Here is a 12,454-nt window from a genome sequence, read left to right as displayed (position 1 = left end):
AGGTATAAGCACAGAGGGTTTTTTTTAGGAGTTAGAGTTGTTGAGAAGACAGTCTGGAGTTAGAAGAGACAGAGAAGATAAGTCTGTGGTTTGGGCTAGCCTGGTGTGAGAGAGTGAGAGAATTTGTTAAGAGGAGTCAGTCAAACAGTTGAGATAATCAGTCAGAAGGTATTAGGAAGGTATAGGCCGGTAAAGAAACAAAAGTTAACATACAGGAATATTATCTGAGAAACCATAAACTTGTTAATGTTTGTAAAATAAACTTGTTTTGGTTTTTTTCTGTTCACTTTTAATAACTGACTGGACTCAGTGTTTTACCAGAGTGTAACTGGTTGGTGGCAGCGGGGAAGCGAGCACAGTGGTGGCACAGGGATCATTAGACCGTTAAACGTCCAGGGACCCTGTGTGGTTGCCACAAAAGGTCATGGCTAGTTTGATTCAGGGTTCTGCTTTCTTTGTCCTTACAACAGTCAAGTGAGAAAAGAGATAATGGTTAATTTAGAGGTTTACAAAAGGACACAAAATAACATTAGAAGCGTTTGCTGGATCAGGCCAATGGCCCATATACTCCAGCATCCTGCTCTCACAGTGGCAAGCAGGATTTGAGCACAAGGGCTCACAACTCCTCCCTCCTGCGGTTTCCTGCAACTGCTATTCAGAAGCATTGCTGCCTCCAACTGGAGACAGAGGGTGGCCATTGTGGCTAGCAGCCAACAACAGCCCCCGGTCCACTAATTTGTCTAACCCTCTTTTAAAGGCATCCAGGTTGGTAGCCAGCACTGCCTCTTGTGGGAGCAAGTTCCATCATTTAATTCTGCGATGCATGGAGAAGTAATTTCATTTTTCAGTCCTGAATCTTCCAACACTCACCTTCATTGGATACTACCAGGTTCTCGTGATACAAGAGAGGGAGAAAAACATTTCTCCAACCACTGTCTCCATGCTGTATGAACTTCAATCATGTCAGCTCTGACTCGCCCTTTCCCTGAACTAAAAAGTCCCAAATGTTGCAACCAGTCTTCACAGCACAGCCACTCCACCCCCCTTGATCTTACATTATAGGAGGATGTGAAGCTGCTCTTTGAACCTCAGCTTCATGCCTACCAATCCAGATCATAAAGTTTGCTGATAGCATGTTATTGTAAACAGAGCCAGACCCATTGCAAGATTAAGCATTGAAGAACTGCATGTTATGGGCAGTGATCTCTTCTTTGTAGGGTGGCACTGTGGTCTGAACCATTGAGTCTCTTGGGCTTGCAATCTGAGTGAGCTCCTATTGCCCTGTCCCAGCTTCTGCTAACCTAGCAGTTTGAAAGCACGCCAGTGCAAGTAGATAAATAAGTCCCACTGTGATAGGAAGGTAAACAGCATTTCCGTGCGCTCTGGCTTCCGTCACAATGTTCCATTGCGCCAGAAGCGGTTTAGTCATCATCATCATCATCAAACCTTTTATTGGTATCACATACAACATCCAAAACAAATCAATACAGAATTACCACTTCCCCAGTGGCCACAGGAGCCGGAAAGCTGTCTGCGGACAAACGCCAGCTCCCTCAGCCTGAAGCAATATGAGTGCCACAACCCCATAGTCACCTTTGACTGAACTTAACCGTCCAAGGGTTAATTAACCTTTTATCTTTACCTGTAGGCAGGAAGGTGGAGAAAGAACTGACATGGATGAATCCATATGTGACCTTTGGGTTTGTGGGTTTCTGCAGAGATCCATCTTGTCTCTGATGCAGCTTAACATTTGCATGAAACTGCTGGAAGAGTTTTGTCTGGAAATTTGTCATATGGAGTGCCTGGAGGTGGTTGGAGGATGGATGGTGGCTAATGGATTGAGGTTGAATCCTGACAAGACAGAAGTACTGTTTTGGGAGGACAGGGGGATGGCAGGTGTGGAGGACTCTCTGGTTCTGAATGGGGTAACTGTGCCCCTTAAGGACCAGGTGCGCAGCCTGGGAGTCATTCTGGACTCACAGCTGTCCATGGAGGCGCAGGTCAATTCTGTATCCAGGGCAGCTGTCTACCAATTCCACCTGGTACGCAGGCTGAGACCCTACCTGCCCACAGACTGTCTCGCCAGAGTGGTGCATGCTCTAGTTATCTCCCGCTTGGACTACTGCAATGCGCTCTACGTGGGGCTACCCTTGAAGGTGACCTGGAAACTACAACTAATCCAGAATGCGGCAGCTAGACTGGTGACTGGGGGCAGCCGCCGAGACCACATATCACTGGTCTTGAAAGACCTACATTGGCTCCCAGTACGTTTCCGAGCACAATTCAAAGTGATGGTGTTGACCTTTAAAGCCCTAAATGGCCTCGGCCCAGTATACCTGAAGGAGCGTCTCCACCCCCATCGTTCTGCCCGGATGCTGAGGTCCAGCGCCGAGGGCCTTCTGGCAGTTCCCTCATTGTGAGAAGCAAAGCTACAGGGAACCAGGCAGAGGGCCTTCTCGGTAGTGGTGCCTGCCCTGTGGAACGCCCTCCCATCAGATGTCAAAGCGATAAACAACTACCTGACATTCAGAAGACATCTTAAGGCAGCTCTGTTCAGGGAAGTTTTTAATGTGTGTGATTTTAGTGTATTTTTGGTTTCTGTGGAAGCCGCCCAGAGTGGCTGGGGAAGCCCAGCCAGATGGGTGGGGTACAAATAATAAATTATTATAAATTATTATTATGGTTTCATGGAGCCAGTTCCTGGGGTGAGGAGCTCCTTCATTTGGAGGTCTTCAGGCAGAGTCTTGACAGCCACCTGCTGAACATGCTGTAGGACTGGATTTTGTGCCTCAGGCCAGATGGCCTACAAAACTCCCTCCAGCTGTGTAGGATGCTGTGGATACGCCTCTCTCTTCTCCTCACATCATTTCAGGGAGGATGCGAAGGTCCTGCATTCTTGGCTGTCAGCAGACAGGATGTGGGTGCAGAAATGGAATATGAATTACTGGCAAAAGTGGGTCAGTTACCTTTCATATGCAACATTTGGCTGGTGGATAGAGATTAGAGTTTACCTGTTGCAATCATACACAAAGAGATGGTTCTGGGTTAGAAAATTATTGTTCATTGTAATACCTGGGTCCTGCAGGAGCCCTTTCTGCAGTGGCGTAGCGTGGGTTGTCAGCACCTGGGGCAAGGCAAGTAATTTGCGCCCCCTAACCCATGGATTTGCGCCCCCTAACCCGTGGATTTGCGCCCCCTAACCCGTGGATTTGCGCTCCCTAACCCTAACCCCCAGATGTTGCGCCCGGTGCGGCCGGGCCCCCCTGCACCCTCCACGCTACGCCACTGCCTTTCTGTGCTCCTCCTCGTTGAGCAGCTGTTTGGCTGCTTCACTCTCATCCAGCTCTCCCCCAAGCAACTTCAAGGATTGCTTTTTTTGAGGGGGAGGGTTGTGTGTTTTTGAAATTCCCAAAGGAGGAGCAGGTTCTTCTCTCACGCTCACACGTTTTCCTGCTCCAACTTCTTGCCGCTCCTCCCTGCTTCAGAACCTGCTGGGAAAGAGAGCGAGAGCTCCCGGGAAAGACGCCTCTTGCGCTCGCCCCGCCCTCGAGTCTTCTGCTGCGGACGGAGGGAAGCATCTCAAACATAGGCGCCGACTCCATGGGGCTTGAGGGGGCCCGAGCCCCCTCAAAAATTCGTTTGGGGGGGCTCAGCCCCCCCAATAATCTCGGGCGGCGGTGGGCGCGTCCGCGGCTTTTATAGGGCGCCCGGCGCGCACCAGCTCGATAACGGGCACCGGCGCGGCGAGGGGCGCCGGGCCGGGGGAGGGGGGCGGCCGGCCTGCCTCCTTGGCAACCCCATTGAGCAGCGCCGGCTCCCCCGGGAGGGCCATCCCCCCGCGCCGCCGATCGCCAACACCGCCGACGCTGTGGCTGCCCGAGCCCGAGCCCGAGCCCGAGCCTGAGCCCGACCCGGAGCCCGAGCCCGAGCCTGAGCCTGAGCCCAAGCCCGACCCCGACCCGGAGCCCGAGCCTGAGCCCGAGCCCGAGCCCAAGCCCGTCAGTCAGTCAGTCAGTCAGGAAGGAAGGAAGGAAGGAAGGAAGGAGAAATGGGGAGGGAGACGAGGGAGGAAAATTGCGCGCAGGGTGAAGAAAGGAGAAGGGCGAACGAGACGAGCTTCCAGCCCAAAAAAGGGCTGGAAGACTGGGAGGATGAAGGATCGGGAAAGAAAGCGACGCCTTCCCCGCCCGCGACGTTGCCCGCTTGTCATTGGCAGCGCAGCGGGCGCCCAGAGGGGCTGGGCACCGGCGCAGGGCCGCTCCACAGCCGCGGAGGACAGCTGCGCGGCTAGCAAGGTGCGCCGCGTAGAGCGCGGCCCTTGTGTGGCCCGGTGGCCAGGCAAGCTCGGGCGGGGACCCCCATGCGAATCTAAGACGGGAGAAGAGGGCAGAGCAAAGGGGGTCCCTTCCCCAACCTCCGGCTCTGAGACTTCCCTGCGCCCCAGAAAAGCGAAAGGATTTTCTCTTCTTCTTTTTTTATAAATATTTTATTAAGTTTTCAAATACAAAGTTAGAAACATACACTGAAGAAAAAAGTAAAAGAACAAGAAAAAGAAAAAAAGAAAAAGAAGAAAAGAAAACCAACCATTCAACACATTTTTTATATAACTAACTGGACTTCCTCGCATCTCCCTTACCCTGCATTCTTTATAATAAAGATATCAGCAAATTATTATCTTGTTTCGTACCTTATTTTGTACTTTTCAAATACTATACCTCTAAATTTAACATACTTTTCATCAGTTACTTATATCTTAAATTAAACATAGTATTACCTTAGATTTTGACCTTTTCTTACTTAAAATATAATTTCCTGTTTCCCAAATCTAATTGCTGAAGCTATAGTTTCCGAATCGTGTAAATTTTTAACATTCATACAACTTATATTGTTTTTGTAAATAGTCCTTAATTTTTTTCCAGCCCTCTTCCGTTGTTTCTTCTCCCAAATCTCGGATTCTGCCAGTCATTTCAGCCAGTTCCATGTAGTCCATCAATTGCGTCTGCCACTCTTCCAGTGTGGGCAAATCTTGTGTCTTCCAATATTTTGCGATAAGTATTCTTGCTGCTGTAGTTGCATACATAAAGAAAGCTCTATCCTTCTTTAACACTTTCTGGCCAACAATGCCCAAGAGGAAGGCCTCTGGTTTCTTGGGAAAGGTATACTTCAATACCTTTTTAAACTCATTATAGATCATTTCCCAGAAGGCCTTCACTTTTGGACAAGTCCACCAGAGGTGAAAGAATGTCCCTTCAGCCTCCTTACATTTCCAACATTTATTATCAGACAGGTGATATATTTTTGCAAGCTTGACTGGGGTCATGTACCACCTATAAATCATTTTCATAATATTTTCCTTCAAGGCATTACATGCCGTGAATTTCATTCCGGTGGTCCATAACCTTTCCCAGTCCTCAAACAGGATGTTATACCCAATATCCTGAGCCCATTTTATCATGGCTGATTTGACTGTCTCATCCTGAGTGATTTTCTCTTCAACCTGCCCTCCATCCTCTTGCGGAAAACTCTTTGCCTGCCCTGCCCGTATCTCGTTTTTGCTTTTTAATTCCACACACGCACCCTTCGGACTTCGTGGCAATCGGGCGCGCGGGTGCGTTTCCTAAGAGAGTGAGGACCCCCGCCTCCTCCCCACCTGCTCCCTCGCCAGCCAGCCAGCCGCGTGCCCTAGCCGGAGAGCCCCGGCCGTCCCCGTCGCGCAATCGGCTGGATCTCCCTTCAGCAGGCCGTGCTCACAACTCGGCCCAGGGACCCCCAGCAGCGGATCTCCGGCTCAGCTGAAGAATCCGGCAACAAGCCCCCTCCTCCCCAATCGCTCCGCCGAAATACGCTCCAAAACCCCCCCGATAGGCCGCCAGCCGCCAAGTCTAGTGGCGCCCTGAGCGAGGGTCTCTCCCCAACACCGCCACCTCGAACTGCGTTCTCCCGGCTACCCGAGCGAACCAGCGGCAGGACCCCGGTATGGGCCCCCCCAATATTTTTTATAAGTCGGCGCCCCTGATCTCAAAGGGTTTCTTCGCCAAAGGGAGCAGCAAGCGACGGGTTTCCCGCTGCCCTCGGGCCAGGCATCTCTCCTCCGGGGCATCAGGCGCCGCGAGTTGGGCACCAGAGTCTGGCTTTCCTGCCTCTCTGCCTTGGCACAGTCTCCGGATCTGGGTCTTTCGCTGGTCGAGGATTTGGCTGGGCTGGGGCTGGCGGGGAAGCAGCGCGATGGCCAAGAAGACTCCCAGGGGACGCTTCGAGGAAGCCCAGGTAGAGGGGGAGTTCCGAAGGCTGGAGATGGGTAGCGAGGAGGAACACGACGGCAACCTGAGGGCGCGGCTGCCTAGTTGTGGCTTTGGCCTCAAGCAGTGCTCCTTGGTATGGTCACAGCGGTGCTGGAAATAGACAAGAACGCCCCGTTTTCAGATGGGAGAAGGATTCTGGAATCCTCATTCATGCTTGTGGTTTTATTATAGGATCTTCCAGAAAGAATAAAAGCAGAGGTGTTTTGGGACTCAGAAAGGGACCATGAAGCTTACAGGTAAGCTTCCCAATCTCTTGAAAATTTCACCCTTCAGGGAATGGTTTATACATTGAATTGTTCTTCGGAACGCATCTGGTTTCTGTGGGTCTCACAGTCATCAAATATGGTTGCTGTCTCCACCCATGTTCCTCTAAATATGATGAAGGAAATGCAATTTAAAACTTTTGTACTGTAGCGCATATAAGACCCGCTGGTGGACTTGACCACTGATCAGTTATAACATGCATTTTGTGTGTTTATTTGGAAAATAATCACTACAACTTTAACTCCATGTTACATTGGTAAGCATCGTTGCAGAACGGATGAAACATGTGCAAATGGCTTTTCAGAACTGGATGAGGAGGTGGACTAGGTCCAGGATTAAAAACCTAGGAGGAGGACTAGAGTTAAGCCTGTCATGTCAGTTCAATCTGCCCCAGGGATGGGGCCAGTGTCGCAGCCTGCCTGCCATTGACCAAATAGGCAGTCAAGCTGCGATCCACTTCCTGGGCCTGGGTGAAGCTAAAATGGATTCACCCAAACCCAGGAAAACCCCTCACCTCCAGCACAACCGTCAGATCAAGGGGAGGCATTGTCAGTGTCTCACAACAGTGCCCAGGTTGCAGTAAGCGTCATTACACAACATATGTTTTTTCTTCTTTTTTCTTCTTTATGCTTTCACCGCCCCCTTATTTTTATTCAATGCCCCCCAATTGCACCTGAAGCTCCCACTGCCCCCCTCAATCATTCCAGCCCCCTGCAGGGGGTGGGATCACCCACTATGAGAAATACTGGTTTAGAGCAAAATGGGTTCATGGCTTGTAGAACCCCTGGCCTGCTCAATGAATATGATAATTCCCCCTGAAGTTCCAGTATCATCAACACACCAGGAATCAGAAGATTAGTAGTTAATCCTCCCACTTGGCTTTACTCTGCATGAACGCAGGCATTTTAAAGTCACCTTCTCAGTATCAGAAGAATACTTTTTGGGCAGCCTCATAATAAACGTGCTTCTCTGTGGCAAAATCCTGAGTGTGTAGAGTGGTGCCTGCCCAGGAAATTTCCTTCCATAATTTTTTTACCTCCTTACTCAGCGTGTGAAGCACCTTCTGCAAAAATATCAACTAGACCAGCAGAGGAAGTTCTCTTCATCCATGTTCACCCTGATTCCCCTTTCATCTTTCCCTTTGTGCCATTCAGAGTGCGCTTCGCAAAGGCTGGCTCCTTCCATTGCTGTGATACTGGTCTCATATGGGAAGTGAGAGGAGCTGTGACCATAACATACCACTTTGATTCATGGCCTAAGCACCTGGAAGAACAAAACACCAAGGAGTGGCAGATCGCTGGCCCTCTGCTCAACATTAAAGTGGATGCAGGAGAAGCCATGGCAGCAATTTGCGTCCCTCACTCCTTGTGTCTTTCAGGTATTACATGGGAAAAACCTTACAGCATTATAACCATAATAGGAAGAAGCTTAAACAGGAATAACTTCCATTGACATTTCCAGAATGTTTGGGGGCCAGTGGTGTGGGTTCTAGGGATCAGTAGTGCTGGCTAAATTGTCTTTTCTGATTTGTTTCAATTTTGCAAAATGTTCTGCTTTTTTACTGTTTTTTATTTTGTTGTAAGACATGTTGGAGCTGTCATCTAAACCACAGAGCCTAGGGCTTGCCGATCAGAAGGTTGGCGGTTCGAATCCCCGCGGCGGGGTGAGCTCCCATTGCTCGGTCCCTGCTCCTGCCAACCTAGCAGTTCAAAAGCCCATCAAAGTGCAAGTAGATAAATAGGTACCGTTCTGGCGGGAAGGTAAATGGCGTTTCCGTGTGCTGCTCTGGTTCGTCAGAAGCGGCTTAGTCATGCTGGCCACATGACCTGGAAGCTGTACGCTGGCTCCCTCGGCCAGTAAAGTGAGATGAGGACTGCAACCCCAGAGTCGTCCACGACTGGACCTAACGGTCAGGGGTCCCTTTACCTTTACCATGAGAACATACAGTACTGTGAAACAATGCTATAGACCTCTTAAATGATGATGAGAAAATAAATACTTGCATGATACAGAGAGGGTGAGGGTTAAGTGATGGTGATTTTTTTTCACTTTCCCACTTGTAACATGTTTGTCTATGTTTCCTTTGGGCTCCTTTTCAGGTAAAGATAGTTCCCATGTCTACATTGCACATTTTGTCGAAGGGGGGATGAGGCTGGAGAAACCAGATAGAGTGGAGCCTCACCATGCTGTGTTGGAGAACCCCAAATTCTCTTCCCTTGGAGTCCTTTTCAAAAAGCGGTTTAAGCTGAATATCAACACTGTTGTGCTGCTCTATCAGAGCCTTCGACCGGAAACACCAATGTTTCACCTGTACCTCCTGCCCAATGACCTTTCGATAATAAAGGTAACCAGGAACCTCCAACTCTGGTATTCTGATTGCCTGGATCATTTACTTGATCATATTAACCCCGACTATGCACAATTGTTGGACTTGATCAGTTCTACCCAACATGCCAGTAGAGAGAAAATTAACAAGTTGCCCTCTTATCTTATCTTCTCACCAACACTGCTGCTTTAAAGTGATTTTTCCAAAATTGAAATACACCCTTTTCACTTCTTAAACAACCTGCTTGCTAAAGCCCAAATTCCCTGTCTGGTTCTCCAAACAACGGTGTTGTCACTGAATTGTGAAACAATTCAGTCCTTAGCCTCCCTTGTGAGTCCCAATGGATTTCTTCCAGAAGCATTCACTGAAATCAGGCTTCCCCCAGGGTAAACGTAATTAGTGATGAGGAAATTCTGCTTAATTCATACAAGCTATCTAAATGAACTTTTGAGGAAGAACATCCTTCTTAATGGGTTTCATGGCTTCTGTGGTTTCCTGCATGGACTCATCAAGATGCAGATGGACCCAGGATTGCTGGTACCTCTCGGCCACCAGGATGTCCAGTCCAAGAGCCCTGGCTTGAGTTCCCCATGAGGCCAGGGAATCTCCTCCTTACATTTTAGTTTCTGGTGCCATGTGCTTTAATTTTCTTCATATTGCAGATGGAGAATCTGTGTCTCTGCAGATGTTACTGGACTACAAAACCCATCAGCCCTGACTCTTGCTGACTGGAGGGCATCAGGTTCCCCATTCCTGCCTTAGCTGGTGTAACAATGCCAAGAAAGTTGTAGGGATCTAGTCTTGGCTTCCTCTCTGCGTATCTCAAATGTGACTTTATTTGTCTTTCCCAGGCGGTCAATGACAGTGAAGAAAATTCAAAGAGAATAGAGAAACCCCCTGTGACTCTGAGACCTCTGACAATTGGCTCTCAGGTCTCTTTGAAGGCTTCGAAGAATGTCGCAGCCTGTCCTGAGGTGAGACAAATATGATGAAAGGTTTTGCAGAGCCCAGATGGTGAAGCCTGAGAATGGGAGAAATTCAACCAGGATCCCTCTTCACCCTTTAAGTTGACTCCCTTACAATGGCGGGTTGGGCTAAGCCAGATTCACACCTACGAAGGTTTCATTCTTTCCCACAGGAACTGGAGTTTCAATACCTGGATGCCGAGAAACTGCAGCAGTACGTAGAACTGTCTGCTGAGCAAATGCAAGACAAGTTCTTCTTCTGCCTGATGAAGAAGGGCACACCTGAAATTGTCTGGAAGGCGCATTTGAAAAAAAGTGAGTTTTAATCAAGGGATGATCATGAGGTTGGGTCATATCTTAGGAGGCAGGACAGAAAAAGACCACCAGTCACGTTCCCTCTTTGACTGCCTCTTATTCTATTTCAGGAGAGTTCATTTCAGAGGCGATGGATTCCCCTATTCCACACCCAGCACAAGGTGAGCAGGTTTTAATTATTTCTCTCCATGTATTTGTATCCCACTTTCCTCCCAATAGGAGCACAGAGGGCTGATGAAACAGTAGCAGAACTGGTTTTGCTGACCTTGAACTCCTCACTCTAAGTTTTACAGTGTGAGCTTATCAGTTTTAAACTGAGTGTCAGTTCTTTTAAATATTAACTGTCACTTGCTTTTATTGTCATTTGTTATGAAGTGATACTGCAAGCATAATACATAAATCTGTGAGACAATGTTCCATAGGCTCATCTTCTTCCAAGAGACCTTGTGGGCAAAGTTTTCATGGCTTTTGGATAGTGAGCGAAATGGTCTCTTCTCTCCCTGTGGGAGAAAGCTGGGTTCAGTAATTATAACGACAATAACAGAAGCATAGAATTTGGAGGGATTCCAAGTCTCATCTAGTCCAACCCACTACAATGTATGAGCTATCAATTCCTGGGCTTTAAAGCAATAAAATGTAAAGCTGAGTATAATACTATGTGAAATTAGTTATCTGACAATGTGCTGTTGTTTCATGATACCCCAAATTATGATGCCACCTCACTCTCCCTAATGGTAGGGCTGGCCCCATCCCTGGCTCCCTTGCAACTGCTCTCACTTACTGTATTTCAGTTTTATACTTCCTCAACAGTTATGGCTTTGCCCAAAGAATTCTGGGAACTGTAGGCAGATGAGCTACTAGTAATGCTCTGTTCACAATCCCTCCCCTCATGGAACTACAATTCCCAGGGCATGGGGGAGGAGGGAATGAGTTGGGGAACCAGTCTTAAGCCTGCAGTGTGAACCTGTAGCAAGATTTCCGTTCTTTTTCGCTTTCCTGGCAGGGCCGCAGTTTCCAAACTCTTCCAACGTGCACTTCATCGAGCGGCACAGGGAGGCGCTAATCCAACGGACCACCCCAGCGGAACCGGTGCTGGATAGATTGTATGGCTCCGTCCTCAGTGAGGAGCAATATCAAAGAATCATTGCTCAGGAAGCTAACCCAGACAAGATGCGAGAGCTCTACAGGCTTGTGCCAAGCTGGGACCTCCGGTGCAAGGATATGCTGTATGAGGCTCTGAAGGCCAAAAACCCACATCTCGTGAAAGACCTGGAAGGGCAATGAGGCCCCAAGGGAAGGCAGAAGGCAAGACCCCTTTCAAGGCATTTTATTTATAAAATAAAGTGCATATTAAAACACTTGTCAGCTTTAGCTCTCTGAGCAGGCCTGTCTCAACAAATAAGTTGTTTCACATTCTGAGGATATTTTCCCAGAGGCCAGAGAGATCCTGGTAGTGGGTGCTTCAATGACTGGCAACATGGACAGCTGGGTGTGAGCTGGGCACATAGACTGCTGGGTGAATTGCTTTCCTGGCTTCCTCACATTCAGAGTGTGCTCCACAGAGGCTGACTCCTTACTTTGTGGCGATACTGATCTATGTGAGATGAGAGGATCTGTGATCATAACATACCACTTTGATTCATGGTCTAAGCACCTACACCAGGCATAGGCAAACTCGGCCCTCCAGATGTTTTGGCACTACAACTCTCATCATCCCTAGCCAACAGGACCAGTGGTCAGAGATGGTGGGAATTGTAGCCCCAAAACATCTGGAGGGCCAAGTTTGCCTATGCCAGCTCTACATGAATGGAAGACAATTCCTTGTTGCTGGTCCAAGCAGTTCCATACACTTTCCTAACTTCCTGTGTCTCTCATCTCCCAGTGGTTTTCAACCTTTTTGAGTCCACAGCTTCCTTGTCCAGCCACTCATCCTTTCTGCAGCTCCCCTATGGGAGCCACTGGCGCTGGGGTTCTGTTACAAGGCACACGTACTGGGGAATCTCTCCATTCCATCCCACTCCTTTTCAGCGCTATTTTTGGCACACATAGTTCCAGTTACAGATAGGTAGCCGTGTTGGTCTGCCATAGTCAAAATAAAAAAAATCCTTCTAGTAGCACCTTAAAGACCAACTAAGTTAGTTCTTGGTATGAGCTTTCGTGTGCATGCACACGAAAGCTCATACCAAGAACTAACTTAGTTGGTCTTTAAGGTGCTACTGGAAGGAATTTTTTTATTTTGACTTTGGCACACATGTAAGTGGGAGTGCGTGTGTCAATGGGAA

The 12,454-nt window shown here is 48.6% G+C and overlaps 1 protein-coding gene across 2 annotated transcripts; it reads left to right on the top strand.

Moving 5' to 3' along the window:
• The first annotated feature begins 6,023 nt into the window (after nt 1-6,023).
• LOC310691158 (NACHT, LRR and PYD domains-containing protein 1-like) lies at nt 6,024-11,530 on the top strand. Of its 2 annotated transcripts, none has more exons than XM_083470783.1 (8): nt 6,024-6,267; nt 6,474-6,538; nt 7,721-7,944; nt 8,666-8,910; nt 9,744-9,866; nt 10,031-10,172; nt 10,283-10,333; nt 11,176-11,530. In XM_083470783.1, exons 1-8 carry the CDS (start codon nt 6,226-6,228, stop codon nt 11,454-11,456), a joined length of 1,173 nt encoding a protein of 390 aa, XP_083326909.1. In that variant the 5' UTR covers nt 6,024-6,225; the 3' UTR covers nt 11,457-11,530. The 2 variants fall into 2 exon arrangements, with proteins under 2 accessions (XP_083326909.1, XP_083326908.1); XM_083470782.1 differs by having other exon boundaries at nt 6,024-6,375.
• The last annotated feature ends 924 nt before the right edge of the window (nt 11,531-12,454 follow it).

The sequence above is a fragment of the Podarcis liolepis genome (genome assembly GCF_965112155.1).
Source record: "Podarcis liolepis genome assembly, chromosome: 13".
Taxonomy (NCBI): domain Eukaryota; kingdom Metazoa; phylum Chordata; class Lepidosauria; order Squamata; family Lacertidae; genus Podarcis; species Podarcis liolepis.
The sequence above is the reverse complement of the archived record's forward strand: the minus strand, read 5'-3'. Positions and strand labels throughout refer to the sequence as shown.

What these genes read in the sequence shown, in the direction of transcription:
- LOC310691158 (XM_083470782.1), top strand. Translation starts at nt 6,226, where the DNA reads ATGGCCAAGAAGACTCCCAGGGGACGCTTCGAGGAAGCCCAGGTAGAG. An exon ending in GCCTCAAGCAGTGCTCCTTG is followed by an intron (nt 6,376 to 6,473) that starts GTATGGTCACAG and finishes GTTTTATTATAG; the next exon opens with GATCTTCCAGAAAGAATAAA. An exon ending in ATGTCGCAGCCTGTCCTGAG is followed by an intron (nt 9,867 to 10,030) that starts GTGAGACAAATA and finishes TCTTTCCCACAG; the next exon opens with GAACTGGAGTTTCAATACCT.